Source organism: Fundulus heteroclitus, chromosome 23, assembly GCF_011125445.2.
Source record: "Fundulus heteroclitus isolate FHET01 chromosome 23, MU-UCD_Fhet_4.1, whole genome shotgun sequence".
Classification (NCBI taxonomy): Eukaryota; Metazoa; Chordata; class Actinopteri; order Cyprinodontiformes; family Fundulidae; genus Fundulus; species Fundulus heteroclitus.
The window spans coordinates 937,043-955,856 of NC_046383.1; the positions used below are offsets into that span (position 1 = coordinate 937,043).

At 36.8% G+C, this 18,814-nt stretch overlaps 2 protein-coding genes across 2 annotated transcripts; both read right to left on the minus strand.

Annotated features, from left to right (window-relative positions):
• Nucleotides 1-462: 462 nt before the first annotated feature.
• Nucleotides 463-3,261, minus strand: LOC105923099. Its single transcript, XM_036127239.1, has 6 exons — nt 3,233-3,261; nt 2,753-3,076; nt 1,165-1,515; nt 865-990; nt 750-793; nt 463-642 (listed from the first exon to the last, which is right to left on the minus strand). The coding sequence occupies exons 2-6, from the start codon at nt 2,862-2,864 to the stop codon at nt 526-528; spliced, it is 750 nt and encodes a 249-aa protein (XP_035983132.1). The 5' UTR covers nt 2,865-3,076; nt 3,233-3,261; the 3' UTR covers nt 463-525.
• A 12,555-nt stretch (nt 3,262-15,816) lies between these two features.
• On the minus strand, nt 15,817-17,070 carry LOC105923013 (signal-regulatory protein beta-2). Its single transcript, XM_012858935.3, has 5 exons — nt 16,839-17,070; nt 16,390-16,737; nt 16,170-16,292; nt 16,048-16,085; nt 15,817-15,945 (listed from the first exon to the last, which is right to left on the minus strand). Exons 1-5 carry the CDS (start codon nt 17,068-17,070, stop codon nt 15,817-15,819), a joined length of 870 nt encoding a protein of 289 aa, XP_012714389.2.
• Between the last annotated feature and the right edge of the window lie 1,744 nt (nt 17,071-18,814).

Sequence of the window (18,814 nt, forward strand, 5' to 3'; positions counted from 1 at the left end):
TACTGGAGATGAAGTGTAGACTGCAAATTCTGTCGTAGTATGATGGCTCCCCCAGTCCATTGGGAGTGTCTGCCTGCGCTCTTTCCATTGAAAATATCCATTTCTTTCTTCGTCCTTCCTCCTTCGGTAAACGACAGAAACGTACATCCGATGATTTGGAATGCCTTTCTGTGCAACCGGGAGCACAACAAGTCGTAGGCATTGCTTAGATTCCAAAAATAAACTGACTAAAAGTACGCTCTAAATCACCCGTTTTGTCATGTAGTAGACGAGAACACCTCTGTTTTTTGCCAAACCCGCGGACCCGGATGTAGCGCTGACGTCACTCGTGAACTACCCTATACAACACAAGCTTGATTTCAGTAATATCCATATCAACAAGATGAAAACATGTCTATATTAAGTAAAAGCAATTAGTAATCATGTTCATTAAAAGTGTTCCAATACATTTAATGTATGTTGTAATGTACAGTTCAAAACAGCCGTGAATTGGATCAATCAGCACCAAGGTTGAAGAACATTTTCTTAAAGGCCAAAGGCTTTAACTGCAGCAAACATCATCTTTCTCTCTGCTGATTTCTTGTTGTCAGTTTTCATCATGGTGAAGATGGCAGCAGAATACATCGCTCTGTCTTCATCCCTCTGAGAAGATCAGTTGAAAATTAATAAGGCAAATAAGAATTGATGAAACTCATTTGTTACTTAAAAATGCAATAATACATCTGACAAGAGAACCCCTTATACTTTACCTGTTGCCTAGTCTGACCACAGTTTCCCTGCACCTTACCGGACTCTGGATGTAAAAAAAAATAAAGATGCAATCATTTACCATAAGTAAAGTACAAGAAAAGCATTTTGAGTTACCTTGACAATGTCCACATTTGAACCCATTGATGGAGCTTGCGAGGACAGCCATACCAATCAGACTTATAACTAAGACTGCAGAAAGTGAATAAATAACTTTGATGGACTCCGGTGACCAGGTGGATCCTGGAACATTATAAAAGAAAAAACAATAAACGTCACATGTGAAATTTTTTTAAATTATGTCTGGATTGGCTAAAATATGGCTATGGGATTTTAGTTGGAATGCTAATAGCTAAGATTACATCTGTATTTAATCACGCACTGAAAGTATTCAATTATATAATTTGATGTATTTACCATGAATTCCCAGGTTAGTTCCATTTCCAAACAGAATCTCTCCACATGTGGCCACAGCACAATAATATGTCCCAGCATCAGAGGAGCTGATGTTCTTAGAGAAGTTATATACACATCTAGTGTGATCAATTTTCTTCTGACATTTTTCCGTTTTGTTTCCTTCAATGTAGATGATATCTGTGTCAGACGTATTTGATCTGAACCAGAAGACACTGAGATCTCCTGAAGAAGTCTTGCTCTCAAAGTCTGAGAGGACCGAACACTGTAGAGTCACATACTCAACTGGATGGAGGGAATCTGATACCGTGGAGCTCTGAACTACTCTGTAGTTTGATGTCCCCACATTGTTTCCTGCCGATACAAAATGTTATAAATTGCAGTTTAAACATTTTACTTCTTTTAGTATTGTGTGAGGCTTTGAGACGTTTAAAATGTGCGAATTTTAAGAATCACACTAATATTGGGTATTATCACTTGTGTGTGTGTGTGTGTGTGAAAAGAGAAGTAACTATTGCTTTTCAAACAAACAGATGTGTGTTAACATTAGGAAACCACAAAAAATAGCTCATATTTCCTCCGATTCAAACTGACACTAAGACAGTTTGAGCTCGTTGCTGTCTCCTTTTTGAAGGTTTGTGTGTATCAAAGTTTGTCAGGTGATAAGTCTTATTATCTAAAGTATATTAAACAAGGCGCTTTATTGAATTACATTTGTTATGTTAAACTGTATTTAAAAAGAAAAAAGACAGACAAGCAAACCTTATTTTTTTTTATAAAAATCCTGCTCAAATCAGACATTATTTAGAATATTATATTATCAACAAACCTCAGAATACTATTTAAGTTGAAAGGCTAAAAATTGTTTTTACTTGGGCTCCTGGGGACTATAATTATTACATGAGCGCAGTGCTTTTAAAGCATTAACGTTTTCTGTCAATGACCAGTCTCTCCAAAAAGAGAAAATAAAACAGTTCAAATGGACTTTAATTAAGTTATCTGACAATATTTGGAAGACACTACGGTTCCAATTACATATTCAACACCAGAAATCTCAGCTGGTTTTTAGTTTTTAGCATAGCCAATTACAATCAAAAAAGGTTTTGCTACTCCAAATCTTAGATATTTTTTTTAGTTTTTTCCTGGCTACCGAAAAATGTGAAATGGGAGGTTTTTTTACGACCACTAGATGTATTTAGAGGTTTGTATCTATATCTGTTTCTATATTTACTCAAACTAGACTTTACAGAAACACTTTACTGTATTATACGCAGGAAATATATTTTGTTGTCTTCCAGATTACTTTTTCCACCTTAAATATAAATGTAATGTGTTACAATGCAAAGTGTATTTGTTTGGTTAAATAAATCGCCTGTGACTGAACGCAAACATAAATGGTAATTTCAGTCATTCTAAAGTGGATAAAAACTGTTCACTATTCTTAGTGTATCTTAGCATTCCAGAAAAAACATAACTGATTCTTATTAGCAAATATTCTTGTACTTAAATGTTGTATTCTTGTAATGACATGTGCAGTTTTTGTAAAGCTTTCGATAAAAAGATGAATATTTAAGCATGTGAAATACATTACCTTTTATTAACAAGTAGGTGCCATGCCAAACATTTTCATTCCAGTCGGTGAGAGCACAGTGATACATTCCTTCGTCATCTTGAACGGTTTTTAAAATGGTCAGGTTGCTCATTTTGTCAGTACGTACAATTTTAATTCTTGAGTCAGAATAATCTGGTCCGTACGTGGGGTCCGTACTCACAAATGTTCCAACTAGTTTAAGAGTATTTCCCACAGTTTGCCTGTACCAGAACAGTTTACCACGTCTGAATCCACCATCATGCAAATCACATGTAAGGGTTACTGCTTCACCAAGATGAACTGTGATCACTGGAACCAAAGCACCTGCATTAGATAAAAAAGGAGAAAGTGAACAAATTTGTAGATATATGAAGAGCACCCCACACTGTGAAGTAAAAAGGAAATGTTAGCATGAGCAGGCACTAATCTGGTAGACAAGTAAACACTTAAATTACACTGTTAAATTAATGGGTAACTCACATCCTTGATGAAGGAGAAGAAGTGTGGCCCACAACAGGATCATTTTGAGACTGTCTTTGTTTGGGCACTTGTTCACATTTAAGTAGGATGTGGTGTTCTGAGTCATGGCATCTGATTGGTTGTGTCAGAATTTCCCACCCTGGGGCTTCTCTTCTACACAACTATTTCCCCAATTTAAATGTTTTATCATTAAATTAGAATTGTTAACATAATAATGTTGCACAATATTCAAATCCTTGTACAAAATATTTATGTTATATGCAGTTATTTCATGCAACTTCATATTGTGCAAAAATGCTAAGAATAAAGGTAGTGATAGGTAGAGACGACGTGATAAAATAGGTTTGATTTATTACACACATTAATGCAAATATGAAACACATGGAAAAACTCTGAAAAATGCACAAAACTTAAAGCTAGGGTCGGCGATTTTTCCAGAGGTTTCCCCAAGTCCCTTTTTGAATAACTCCACAAAAGCAAGTCCGTTTTATCTTGCTCTTCTGCTCTTCGGGGAGATCGTGTGAAAAATAATCTCCCAAATCCACTCTGGTCTTACTTCTCTCTACTAAATCCTTCTTATTATTATTCTCATTAAGATAAACGTGGGTTGCTTTTTGTGACTCTCCGCCATGTTCAAAGTCTACGGTGAGAGCAGTGGAGCAGACCCAGCTGCTCAAACAGATTACAGGGAGGGAGGGGGCACACTTTTTCAAAAAACATTTTATATGCTTCAGGCTGAACAGTGCCTCTGTGACTACTCCTACAGTGCTAAGAAAGAAATTCTCAATAAAATCCCAAAATCTAAAAGAACTAACAAAAAGCAATAGCATAGTCAGTGTTGCCAAATTAGGCAGGTTTCCATCCAATTAGGCTTCTTTCGAACACATTGAGCTGGAACCAAAATAGCTTACAGGCAGGTTATAAACATTTGTTGGGCTTTCAGAAAGAATTACTAACAAAATATTTCAAAATAGTTGTGGATGTCTGGCAGAAAACTAAACATTTTAATAAAATGCCATCTCCTTGAACTCATTTTACTGGTCAATTTATTTTTAAAATTAGTTGAATCTGTTAAATCTGAAATCATCAATGAATAATAGTTATAATGAATAATATTCATTATTTAATAGTTATAATAAAACAAAGAAAAGAATAATGGTTAATCAAGTGTCACTATGAAATTGTATTGGTCAATGTAAACACTCCAAGAGGGGTTGAGTTCTGCTGATCAACTTAAAAATATTTCATGGCTGCGTGAAAGAGAAATGTTTGATTGAGCTATATTCTTTTTGAATATATGTATTTATTCAGAATGTATGTCCATACAAAATCTACATCCAGGGTACAATATTATTCTTTTTCAACCCCCCCACCCCCCCCAAAAAAAATAGAAATAAAAATACACCCACCTCACCCATTCTCTCTATGTAGCAACACACTTAGTAACATTGCATTGAGCACTATCCATGTTTTTGAAAGGCCAGGATAAGTAGTAAAGGATACAACAAAAATATTACAGGAATTAAACAAGCCAGTAAAGATCAATCCTGATCAGTCTCTCAGGTCTAGGGTGGTTAAAATGTCCAGGAAGGGAGTCCATATCCGGTCGTACTTAGCCAATGTCCCCCGTACTGAATGGAGAATCTTTTCAGGAGTGCAGTACGATAACAGTTCGTTGATCCAGTGTTTCTGGTTTGGAGGCTCCATAGATTTCCAATTTTTAAGTATACACTTTTTTGCTGCAGATGATGCTAACAAAACAAAGTATTTCTTACAAGAATTTAATTTCAAAGACGTAACATCTCCAAGTATCCAGATCCTAGGGTCAGGTTCTAAAGAAAGCCCACAAACTGTTGATGTTACCTGAGTTACATTATTCCAGTAGGTTTGCAAGCGTACACAACTCCAAAGCATATGAAGAAGATCCCCTACAGATATCCTACATCGTTGACATTTGTCAGTGATACTAGCATTCAGCTTATTCAACCTATATGGGGTATAATATATGCGGTGAAGAATATTGAATTGAATTTGTCTATGTTTTGTTGATGTTAATATGGTTTGAGATGAATTTAGTAATCTGTTCCAGCTTTTGTCATCATAGTTGCAGTTTAAGTCCGACTCCCATTTAGATTTTTTCGAGTATTTGTCATAAGCTGGTGAAGAGTCAAGAACAATTTTGTAAACAGATGAAATAAGTCCTTTTGTAGTGGTACGTTTAGGATCTAATAAACATGATTCAAGCAGAGTTTCCTCTGGTTTATTTGGAAATATTTCTACTGTTTGGCTCTTAATCCAGTGTCTGACCTGTAAATATTTGAAATGATTGTGCCTATGCAGGTCATAAAATTCAGATAATTGGTCGAAGCTGGCAAAGACATTATTGGTATAAAGGTCACCAACTGACCTAATACCTTTTCTGACCCAATTTTGTAGTATACCATCTGCTATAGGTTGGGGGATGCTGAGGCTATCTTTAAGTGGTGTGTTAACCAACAGTTGTATCTTAATGTTCAAGAGAGTGTGTAACTGAAGCCATGCATTATAGGTAGCTAAAATTAAAGGATTCGATGTCATTGTAGTAAGTTGCTTTTTTGAACTCAAAAAGGGGATGGTTGCTAATGAAATAAGTTTTAATTCTTGTTGTTCTATCGAGATCCACCTCACATCGTTGCCATTTGAATAAATCCACATCCATAAAGTACGGAACTGGGAGGTTAGGTAATACATTCTGAAATTTGGAAGATTTAATCCGCCTTTAGTATAGGGAGCCTGTAAAGTAAAAAGTTTAACTCTTGGGACCTTGTTTTGCCATAAAAATAGAGATATTGCTTTATCCAAATCTTTAAAAAATGTCATTGGGACTTTTAAGGGGACACATTGAAATAAGTAAATAAATTTAGGTAATATAGACATTTTAATTGAATTAACTCTGCCAATCAAAGATAATGGGAGATCCATCCATCGCTCCAGTTCTGCTTTGGTTTTATGAAGTAATGATGTGTAATTCTTTCGATAAATTTGATCATACGAGGAACTAATATTAATGCCAAGGTATGTAAAACCATCTAAGCACCATTTAAATGAACCAGGCAGCAATTGTGTCTCCTGTTCTGTCATATTAAGTGAAAACGCTTCACTTTTGGAATAATTGACTTTGTAGCCAGAGACTGCACTGTATGTCTCAAGACATGCCAGTAAAGATGGAAAGGATTTAGACGGTTGAGATATGAATACTAACAGATCATCTGCATACAACGCAACTTTATGTTCTTCTGTACTTACATTTATACCTGTAATAGTTGAGTCAGAACGGATAGCAATTGCTAATGGTTCTATTGCAATGGAGAATAGGCTAGGAGAACTTGGGCAGCCCTGCCTACAGCCTCGGGAGTGCGAGAAGGCGTCTGACAGAACCCCATTGGTCAAGATCTGAGATCTAGGGCTATTGAAGAGTGTTCTTACATATCTAATAAAGGTTTCACCTAAATTCATAGCTCTCAAGGTCTCAAAAAGAAAATCAGGTTCAATTCTGTCAAACGCCTTCTCAGCATCTATAGAAAGTATTACCAGGGGGTACCTCTGTCTTTTAGCAATATCAATAACATGAAACAACCTCCGAATATTGTCCGCTCCCTGTCGGTTCTTAACAAAGCCTGTTTGATCTGCATGAATAATTTTTGGGATTATTTTCTCCAGTCGAGATGCTATTATTTTAGACAAGATTTTATAGTCGGAGTTGAGGAGGCTCAAGGGTCTATAATTTCCACACTTTTCTACATCTTTTCCAGGTTTTGGAAGCAATGTTATTGTTGCAAGTTCTAACGATTGAGGAAGTACTGTCTTTTGGAATGCCTCCTTAATCATACTTGTAAGGGGGGTTAATAATTTATTTGAAAAAGTTTTAAAATATTCATATTGATTGAGCTATATTCTGTAAGAGAATCTAAGTTTATATTAAGGTAGATTTCCAACTCATGTTGGTAAGCTATTAATATGTTATTTTCCGGTTGATACATCATTATTGTTAAGGTGATCTTGTGTGTTATTTGGTTGTCTGATTTTACTTTTTGTGTGGAGCCTGTATGCGTGAAGTTTTTTTCTTTGCTTCAGCGCAGTTGTGTGCTAATGGCATTGTACTGATCTCGGCACTGATGCTGGTCTGATCAGTTATTTTGCACATCTGCTCAGCTCCACCCCGCCTGCAATCAGCTTTCACCGGTTCCACCTGTTTTCACCACCATATGACCAGCTTTCGGACCAGCCATCAGTGCCAGAGTGTCTCTAGCCATTCCCATAAGATCTGTCCAGCGTTCTGATTCTGTCTGTCTGCCTGCCTGCCTGTTATCCGACATGTTCTGCTTTTGATACAGAGGCTGCCTGTTCCCTGTCTGATTCTGCCTGCCAACCTGGACCGCCTGCTTGTGTGCCCGACCCTCTCCGTTCGTGAGTAACTGAATCGTTCAAACCCCAGTGATTCTCTGAACCCAGCCTGTTTTGGACCCAGACCAGATATCGACCTTGTTTCTGGATTCTCCCTTTTGGATTGTTCTCTGGACCTCGGCCTGGAATTACGTTCTAGGAAAGCCCTCTAAGTCCCGCCAGCCTGCCTGTCAGTCAGTCTACATGCCTGTAGCTTTGAAAGCCTGAAGCTCCTTCAGTCTGCCCCAGTCCACCCTCACTACCCGACTCTCAGCGGTTCTCAGACTCAACAAAGGTTAGTGATCGACCCCCAATACTTGTGTGTCAATCTAAGTTACCAGATCACTAACCAGCTGATTCTGCCTCCAGGAGTTCCCGTCTCAAACGCAGACGATAGTTCTGCGGGATGCCGAGCTTCTGCTCTTAATACACAGCTTTTAAACGTCACTGACTTGTCTTGGTTGTGTACTGGGTCCTACCTACATTACAGGCATGTTCTGATGTGTTTAATACTTCTGCGCTTTTAACATGAGAAAGTTTGAGATTTGGGCTTGTTTTTTTCTTTTAAGTTGGTCAGGTTTTATGCTGGGTTTGGGCTGGAAACTAACAGTGATATACGACAACCTGTAGTGCTGTGTTTTGACTCAAAAGTCAAGCATAAGCATACACACTGATAAACATGAGCGCTGGTGTCAGCTGAACACTGACTGAAGTAAAAATGCATACTAGAAGAGGTTCTGTAATTACAGCAGTCAGGGAGCACTAGGACCAGAACAAAGCAGAGTTCCCTTCTGCCTGCAAGTAACCGATGATTCTTCAATTCTGCAGAGTTTTATTCCTTGGTTCTGCTCCTTGTGCTCCTAGCTGTCGTAGCCTGAATGTTTACTCCAGTGATGACTTCTATGCTGACATTTCAAACAGAAATGAATAGCGCTGCTTCCAGCTCGCTCTCGTTTGCTGTGTTGTCACTTATTGTAATTGTTTGGTAATAAGACTGAATATTCATCCCACACTACCGACACCAATGGTGACCACAGCAAGGCTATAAATGTATGACTCAGTGACCCGCCCCTCTCCAACTGTAATTGGCTTGCATGTAGCCTTCAGTCGTTGATTTGATTGGTTGACCTGTATGATTGACAAATCAAAGTTAGTACTACTAGAACGTTGGCCACTCCGAGGTAAAAAAAAAAAAAACAGCCTCCAGTCCAGGGCGGGCACAGCTGGCTCAGCGCCTGGTCATGCCACGGGTCTGAACAACTAACCGCTAAGCTAACTGGATACATAAACCCTAGAAGTGTGCATGTGCAGCCAGCAATTAGAAACTAACAATGAAAGTGCACACACACTGGCGTTATGTGAGCATGTCAGAATGTTGGGCATATTGGAAAACCAATAGATAAGGCAATTCCCCCAGAAGTTGAGGGACTTAGAGGGGTGAGTATATAAAGTCTATGGGTGAGAGAGCAGGAATGAAACTCTAACAAATACATGCCCTCCTGACCAAACAGCAAGGATTAGTTGGAGTTTTTAGAAGCATGCAGCTCCCACAGAGAAGGATTTTTCTAACCTACTTTTCGTGAATATAAAATGCATTGACTACTTTCAGTATGGAAGAACATTGTTACCCAGTATAACAAAAAGTGTTACTGAACAGGATGGTAGTAATTAGATTAGATAAGAAATACATTTAGTGTCACACTGTGGTGTTAATGACTGGCTGGTTAACAGGCTGTTGATCAAAGCTCACTGGTTAGCGGCTCATAGCTTACCCTAGGTAGGCTATTGCTTTTTAGCTGCTCATAGTTTACCCATTAACCTGCTGGGTAAACCTAGACACACAGTCACCCAAAAACACATCTCAGAGCTTTCTTGTGGTTTCGAGCCAAGGTGTTGAAATGACAGGCCTCCTTTTATTAGATATTTCGTTAGATATTATCATGATCACTGTCACGCATTGATCGTGTGACACACGCATTTCATCAATTGCACATGTTCACACACAAAATTTACAAAATGTCACCCTTACAATGAAAATCTCACTCTCAAAATGCACACACGTACAGACGCTTCCGGTCAAGGCGAAATCAATATGTTTTCCACACGTCCTGGAGTACAGGGAAGACGGCTACAAGGACCACTCAAACAGTTTCCCCCTTCATCCAAAGTGAAACTCTTCTACGGTCTGTGTTGCTTGTGAATTAAATGGTAAGTCGTAATGTTTTATTATTTTGAAATTATTGAAATTGCCTAATGAATTCAGAAAACAATCTGTAGCTATTACTTTGCAACTTTATTGAATGATTTGCACATACACTATCGTGTGAATCTAGTTGTACTACAGTGTTCAGTATTGCAGATTTCTTTATTAATGAAAACTCAGTTTAAATGTATTGTTTCCTTTAAGGTGTCAGGGAGAAGGAAAAGGCAAAGCACAGTTATGTTTTTTTTTTAAGCCAGCCATCAGCTTTCTAAAAGGGCCGGCGTAGACGAGGCAACAGAGAATGTGAATGCAAACAGTAACACAAATATGTCAATAACGAAGAAGAAAGCAACTGATACAGTAAGAGAGGAGGTAAACGAGGAAAGAGCAGATGAGAGTGAGGCTGAGAGAATAAGAAGATCAAGTGAGGCAGAAGATGAGGAGGGACCAATTGAGACATTAAAGACATCAAAAATCAAAACATTTTGTGGGGCAGCCACCAACCAATATAAATTTAAATATGAACGGACAGTAATATGACTGTTTATTACTGCAGGGGCTAACAGCTCCTTTTACTGGTGCAGTATTTGCAGACAGGAAAACATAGGCACCCATCAAGGTGTTACTGATGTCAGCAGACATATACAAAGTAAAAGGCATCAGGCAAAGGAACAAGCACTTCAGACAACCAGCCCAATAGCACAGTATCATGCCCCATCTGTTCGAGACATGACAGCACAAGAAGCAAAGGTACATGATAGATATAAATAGCATAATTAGCATTGGTTAATTGTAGTTTGTCTAGCTAACTGAGTTACACTTTCACGAGAAGGATGATGGTGGAAAAAATCCATGTAATGGAGTTGGGACCTGACAAGCCCAAAATAAATTTAACGCAGCAAACCGAGGAAAAAGATAAATCCTACAACCGGACTTTTAGCAGGAGTTGGTTCCAGCGTAAGTCGTGGCTGAGAGCCTGTGGGACAGCTAATGCAATTTTTTGGTTTTCCCTGTATTCTTTTTGAAAGTGACCGGAGTGATTTGACGTGGACACAGTCTGGACAGACAGACTTAAAACACCTCTCTGAACGCATTAAGAAACATGAAAGATCAAGAGTTCATATTTCATGTAATTTCATTTTAACAATAATTAATAATACTAATAATATTAATAATAACTACTACTAATAATAATAATTATTATTATAATTATTCATAATTGATCCGTAAAGTGCTGATTCTGAGAAGGGAATTAAATTCTTATTGTGGAATTGTAGTAATTTTCCTACTTTTAATTTGAATTCATGTACTGGGTTAGGCAGGGAAATCTATTGGCCAAGATATTTTTTCACCAGCCGCCACTGCCTCTCAGGCATGTGCAAACTAACACCGCTGTTGTACTAAAACATGTAGGGGATTTGCATTGAATGTTACATTATTTACATAATTTTGTGAATTGCACACATACAAATTACATAAAAGTACTTCCACACATTTCAATAAGATGGCTAGGCCTGGAGTGAAGTTTGACTTGCATTCTGCAGCTGTTTAGTCCACTCACAAGCTACTTCAAATCACTAAGTAGGCTGCATTATTATCAATGCAAAAATACTCTGTACTAGTTAGACAAAATTTTTTACGTAAACAACCTGTTGCCCTTTCTCACAGATGGCAAACAACTTAGATTTTGCAGGCTTGTGAAAATGTTCTCAAATCCCATGACTGAAGTTTACCTTCTGTTCTATCAAGCTACTCTGCCATCGTTTACTATGTTGAACCTTTTGCTACAGAGGGAGCAGTCATCAATATTTATTTTGGTAAGATAGCTTTGAATTTGGCAGCGATGATTAACATTTCCACTCAAATTGAGTGAGGAGTTTGTTGACTATCAGTTAATGGACATCCCTATACCAGATCCTGCAGCATTTGAAATTGAAGGTTTTTGGGGGACCGTGTCATCACTTAAGAATATGGTAAGTAATGTGCGGGTATATATGTACCTAACATTAGTTTTTTCTACGGTAGGGATGAACAAGACAAAGACCAGGAACAGCTTGGCACTGGATGGCACCTTATCCTCAATAATGACTGTCAAAATGGCCGGACTTCAGCCCACATGTTTTAAATGGGAGCCCCCCAACAACTGTGATTAAAAAAGCAAAAACAACACAATTCATAAAGATGTATGTATGTATGTATGTATGTATGTGTAACTTATGTTGTTTGGGAATATGATTTAAGGGGCTGTGTCTGTTCATCTTGTTAAAAAAATTCAGTTATTTACAGTTTTTTCTGTTTCAACAACTCTTTTTCACCTTTTAACAAACATAAAACATCCTAACTCCCCCCCCCTCCCCAACAACAACCAGAATCTCACTCTCAACTTTCCTCAAAAGTTGAGAGGCATGGATATTACCATTTAATCTCAAAAGTGTGGTTATTCTTCATTGTCCACACAAACACCCAAGGATCACGATAGTAGGTAGAGAATGTATAGGCTCATTCACATTAACTGAAAGGTTGAAATGTTTTATTTAATAATTCCACGCATATATTGTATAAATAACAGTTTTTGGGCTTATTTTGTGTAAAGGGAATTCTGTCTCAAGGCAGAGTCTCTGGCTACAAAGCTTTGGTTAATCATTATTATTTATTGCTATTGCTATTTATAAGTCTTCATAAATACTTTTTAATTAACCATCATAATTGCCCAACAACAGGTTGCTCCATTTCAGGGTAAAAATGCACCATACTCGTCTCCACTCGCATACACAGAGGTATGGCTTCTTTGAACGTTGCACATTGCAGTTGTATTTATCTGTTGTTTGCTGGGTGACCAAAGGAAGTGCTAAGTCTTCAGTTTGAAAGTTTAAATACAAAACATGTTTGTCAAAGAACAGCATTAGTTGTATTTTCAACAATAAAAAGGAAAAAGAAAAAAGTGGGCATATTAGCTCATGGCCTTTGCAAATTTAAAGGTATTGCGCAACTCATAAAAGAGCTTTAGACTTCAGAGGCTCTGTCAAAGCCCACAGAAATCTATAATAAAATTGAATCGTTTGGATATAGAATAGCATGCATGATTCCATCCAACCCCACATACCGACATACATGCACAAAGCTCTGCAATGAGTTACCGTTGGCTGGTGGTAAACTGGGTTTCTCATTGTCAAACCTTTTATACCTGACCAACACCCCTCCATTCCCACACAGCCCCGGCAGCCACCACAGGCCCACAAAAAAACTCATAGATGTGACCGTTGAATATTTAAGCTCTAACTAAAGCAACACTCTTAACTTTACTCACTAATCTACTTAATTTGTAGTATATCTGAAACACTGAGAGCAAAGTCAGACTAGTGTTTCTATACTGATAGCTCACAACAGAGCAACATTCACACCACCCAAACTTACTCTAGTATAAATTTACTTCCAATAACTAAGCTATATTCACTTCTAAGTTGAGAATAGGAGAGTCAACATGAAAAATGTCTCAAGATGAGGAATGGGAAGTTGGTTTTAATCTAGATTTGAAGAATATTTAAGGTAGAGACCAGCATTAAGCCACATAGAAGTCAAACGTTTAAAAGGGCACATATTTAACACTCATCAGGCCATCGCCCCTCACTGTTGAAAAAATACTAATTTAGATTTACACAAAAAATATTAAATGAAATGGAAGTATTGAAATATTGAGTCAAAATTAGAGAAAACACGTGTGATAAGTACCTTTTATTTTATAATTTATATTTGCTGCGTCACTGACCTTTACAGCAAAAACAGACCAAAACAAGTTTTACTAACCATAGATGGTCTTCTGAAACTAAATTCCTTTCACCCATTTGGGTAAAAGTTTTTTTTGGTTCAAGTGGCCTTTATCCTTCAACAGCTGGACAGATCGAAGGGGGGAGAGAGAAGGAGAAGAGATGCTCTATATGGCTCTGAGCCAGGATTTGAACTTGGGACCACTGCGTTGAAGACTGTAGCCTTCATTTGTAGTGCATCTGTGTACTTGAGCCACTTTTTGACCCCAATAATCCAATCATATGGTTTCTTTGTTACATCCTCCTGTCTTTTAGCATTTGGCAAAAAACATATTTAAAACGTCAGGAATATCAAAGCATTTCTAGAAAAATACTCATCTTGCTCTAAATACTTCTTACTGCCCCAGAACCTCTTGAAACGAAGTTCATCTGTTCGCTAACCTAAGGTTCTGACAGCTCATCTGACAGTAAGCACAGATGTCTCAGTTAGTTTAATCAACAAACTCCTTTGCGTGCATCTTCTCTCACTACTGCTAAATATATTGAAATACTCCAGTCAGTGGTTAATTAATCTACAATTTTACGCAAATTGCTAATCAAATAAAAGCATAGTGGAATGCAGAGTCAACAAATACATTCCTCAAATATGTAACTGATGCAGCACCCTCTCTTTATTCATGATTGTAGGAGCCAATTTGATAATTATGTATTACCCAAAAATTGAGACAATTGTTTGTTTGGATTTCTATTTATACTACTTTATACTAGAACCTATTTGCCAGAACCTAGATAACCTAGATTTGTTAGATTTTATTTTACACATTCTGACATTTTCCTCAAATAGATAATTCACCTCTAGTAATTCCAGAAAATAATCAATTGTTCCCATTTGTGAGCACAGCTGTGAATGCATCAAAATCTTTGAGACCAATTAATTGTTTCCACAAGAAGCAGATGAAAAATTCATATTAAGACCTGGTTCGCGGCTAAAGCATAACATGAAAACTGTGCACACGGCTCATGGAAATGTACAATGTGTCAATGTTTAAGTCACAGAAGATGCACATATTCACACTTCATAAGGTCAAGTCAACGAAACTCACAATATTTTAAAAGTCTAAAATTTATTTTTCATTCCCCTAATTGATAGCCTTGGATTATATTTACAGACACATACTAATTATAAGGTCAATGTTAACAATGAAAAAATACAACATGAAAAACATATTTCAACCGCAGTCTTTATGTACTGCCGCCTATGTTTTCTGCATTTTGGATGCCAACACTTACTGAGGGCGAAAATCCTCTTTATATTCAGTCTTTTTGACATGTGTGTGTGAATGGTAGCTGCAAATAGAGTCCAGATATTTTTTTTAAAACATTTATCAGAAATTATCTGCAGTAGTTTTTTTTAAAGAAGCCAGAGACACCTATTTTTTAGAAAATCCTACATTACCATAGATTTTTGTTATTCATCATCCTGAAAATGATAAATACCAGTTAATGATTAATTGACTTAACTGTATTCTGATAGAGCTATAACAGGACAAAAAACAACAAATTTGAACTTATTGAAACAATGTATTTAACAAGATTTTTAATAGAACAAAACACTGGCAAAAAAAAATTAAAGTGTGCATCTACATGCATTTCCATAAAGTGAGTCTTTAAACTTTTAAAGATTTTGAATCTTTCTGTAAAATAGTAATCATCCAACTGTGAAGATATTATGAATTTAAACCCAAATGGACTGTGCCGCTCACAACAAAACATTTTGTATTCCTTTTTAAATATTTGTTGAAAAAAGCTTTACAGGAAAACAAAATGAGCACAATAAGACACACTACGCAAAATATGTAATAAAAAATCCATTTAACTTAAAAGAAATTAAGAAGCCGCAAATTAGATTTGCATGCACACTGCTCTTTGATAAATCAAATTTTTACCTAAAGAAATATACATTTAAAAAATATATTACACAATAGCTATGGCAAAAGTCAAGATAGCACAAAAACAGACAAGAAAACTGTATAATGAATGCAGGTTAATAAACAGTAAAGAAATACATGATTTTTTAATATTAAGACAACTGGTTCAGATGGTACAAGGCAAGCCTCTGAACAAGTTCCACTCGCCATTTTCCAGAGTTCATACAAAAACAAAAACCACCCTCAGCTGCGGAATCTAAGGCATTTTTACTGAATCCTGAAATCCTTGATGCGTGTGTAGGTTGTCTCCTCATGTGTCACTTTTACTTTTCTTCTTTCTGCTTTTCCACCTTTGCTCCTGGTGAAGGTTTGGGCACAATAAACCAAAGAGTTTTCCTGGAGGAGTATTTAAAGTAAAAAATATATATAAGGCATGGAAAAGCATATATTAATTTATATACAAGCAGCAAATAAATGCTTTGCAATATTTTAATGTACCTGTTCCTTCTGCTGAGCACCATGTCCTGTGACAGCATCTGTTTATTACAAGACCAAATGTCCCATAACAAATCTGTGATTTATTTCCATAAAACACCTCAAAACTGATGTATGAAACCTACCATTGCAAAAATCATGGGTTTTCTTCTTCAAGATGTAAATGAGGCACATGATGACAACTAGACATGCAGCCACAACCACACATAAGAGTAAAAGTATTTTGGACTTCCAAAGATTTGATTGCTCTAGAAAAATGAAGCATAAATGCTAATATTAAAATTTATTATGAAATGTTCCTTAAATGTTTGAGCCGTTTTTAATCCATCCCAGCTGAGTACATACCTTGAACATCCAGTTTAGTTCCATTTCCAAAAATGATCTCTTCATTTGTGGCCACAGCGCAGTAGAAAGTCCCAGTGTCAGAGGAACTGACATTCTTCGAGAAGCTGTAGACACATTTAGGTGCCTCAAGACTCCTCACACATTCTTTTCCACTTTTTCCATCAACATCAATAACACTGGGATGTGACTCATCTGATCCAGCTCTGAACCAGAAGACCCTGTGATCACTTGGACATTCTGTCCCCTTGCAGTCAAATAAAACTGAACACTGTAGAGTCACTGGGTCTCCTGGGTAGAGGGGATCAGAAAGAGGCACCTGGGTTGAAGCAGAGATGCCTCCTTGTTGTCCTTGAAAATACAACAAAAATCAAATAAAACACATGTCACAATATTACCAAATAGAAAATCGCCTTGGAATATTTATTTAAATACAGAAATATTTTACATACCTTTGACCTTTAGAAAAGTTCCATTCACAAATACCAGCTTTAGGTTTTCAACTTTAATGCAGTAGTAAAGCCCAGTGTCATTCCACTGAGCTTCTTTAATATGCAGAATAAATGTTCTATTCTCCTGTTTTGATGTAAAGTGACGATTTCTGGTAATCCTGTCATAATCAAGGGTTATTGTTTGTCCAAGGTATTCAGGCCAGTTTCCAGAAGTGAATCTGATCCAAAACATACTTTGGGACTGATGGGTCGGTGGACGAGAACACGTCAGGGTCACATTTTGCCCCACACCAATTGTTTTTGTAATAAAGTTGTGACCATTTGTGAAACCTAAAAAAGTCAAAGAAGCAATTGACAAGAATAAAATCAACGAAACACAAAATAATCTTACAGATATCTGTGTTTGCATTGTATTGCCTGTACTTACTTTCTTCCCTGAGGAGCAGTAGTATACTAAATATGATCAACATTTCTTTTTAATGATCAAACGGCTGCACAGAAAGAGGAGCACAACATGGATGCATCAGTCTAATATAATGTTGAAAAGTGGGAGGGAGCAATGTTGAAAGAATCTGATTGGCCTTTTCTAAACTCTTACTGCCACCACAGTGGAAATTACGTCAACCATGTTTCCAACTGAAACATAGAAAACAACACCTGCATCAAGTATTTATTTTGTGGTGTTTTGACATGATGATGGTCTTATTAAAAACAAAATTTTATTCTAAGAGCTTTGAACCAAATTACAGAGGGCTTTACTTATTTATTTGTCTTAACCGTATCCCTATGTGCATAAATATTGTCACCTATATTAACAATAGGTGAGAGGTGGAAGGGTGCTCACATCACAAAAACTTTTTAAAAGATATTAAAACACAGGAAAGTTTACTTGGTATGGACATTTTGAAGCTTGTAGCTTCATTTTGCTCTGGATTCATTTTCAATTTAGGCAAATATAATGATAGAGATGATTAGACTACAAAGCTGTAATTCAACGATGACATACTATTCTACCCACTGTTACGGGAAACAGTGGCAATATATGACATCTGGGCAGTTGCCCAGGGCAGCAGTAGAAAGGGGGTCAATAAAGCACCAAGTAATAAAAACGCAATTATCTGAACATGTCTTCTGTTGCTTTTATGCATGTGTAGTCTATACAGCGTTGGCACCCCTTTTGTTGTGATGCCACTCCCAGTATTTATTACATTTTAATTGATTTGGGTGTAGAAGGAGGAGGGGCTCGCCCCTGGTGTCATTTATGTAAGTATTGCCACTGATGGAGACTGGTAAATTAAATCAAGATTTTATTAAAATACATCATTAGCACTGTTGACTGCAAGAAGGTGTTCTTTCCAAGTACTCTGGTTTCCAACAACAGACCAAAAATTTTGCATGCTAGGTTAATGGACCACTCCAAATTGCTTTTAGGTTTGTGTTTATGTGTGCCTGCATAGTTGTCTGTTCTGTATCCCTTTGTTTTTGCTGTAAAATAGACTAGTGACCTGTCCAGGCTGCCCTCTGCCTCTTGTTTTTCATTACTGTGGATAGGAACCAGCATACAAGTCTGTCAGAATGAAGTGAATATAGACAACATATAATCAAATGCTTAACAAGATACTTTTTTATTTGCAATCTAGACTTTTTTAGATTGACTGGTCATAATTAATACAGAATACACAAACACACTTAAAAAATTTATAAAATGACAGGGATTAATATTCCAAACATCACACAGCATAATGTTCATGCTTATTTACACATCATATGGCAACATAAAGCAAGTTATTTTAGCTCCTGCCTAAACTTCATTAATCTAGAGCAAGGTTTTTCTTGTCATTAATTTCTTTTTAAATAAGATTTTTGACAAGTATCAACACCCCAAAGAAGGAAGTGTATCCATTGTCATTTTGCAATGTTTTTTTTCTTTTCTTTCAATATTCTTTAACTTTATTTAATTGATTCAACATATTGTT

What these genes read in the sequence shown, in the direction of transcription:
- LOC105923099 (XM_036127239.1), bottom strand. Translation starts at nt 2,864, where the DNA reads ATGAGCAACCTGACCATTTTAAAAACCGTTCAAGATGACGAAGGAATG. An exon ending in CACCTACTTGTTAATAAAAG is followed by an intron (nt 1,516 to 2,752) that starts GTAATGTATTTC and finishes TTGTATCGGCAG; the next exon opens with GAAACAATGTGGGGACATCA. An exon ending in GTGGTCAGACTAGGCAACAG is followed by an intron (nt 643 to 749) that starts GTAAAGTATAAG and finishes TGATCTTCTCAG; the next exon opens with AGGGATGAAGACAGAGCGAT.
- LOC105923013 (XM_012858935.3), bottom strand. Translation starts at nt 17,070, where the DNA reads ATGTTTTGGATCAGATTCACTTCTGGAAACTGGCCTGAATACCTTGGA. An exon ending in AACTAAACTGGATGTTCAAG is followed by an intron (nt 16,293 to 16,389) that starts GTATGTACTCAG and finishes TCATTTTTCTAG; the next exon opens with AGCAATCAAATCTTTGGAAG. An exon ending in AACCCATGATTTTTGCAATG is followed by an intron (nt 16,086 to 16,169) that starts GTAGGTTTCATA and finishes TGTAATAAACAG; the next exon opens with ATGCTGTCACAGGACATGGT.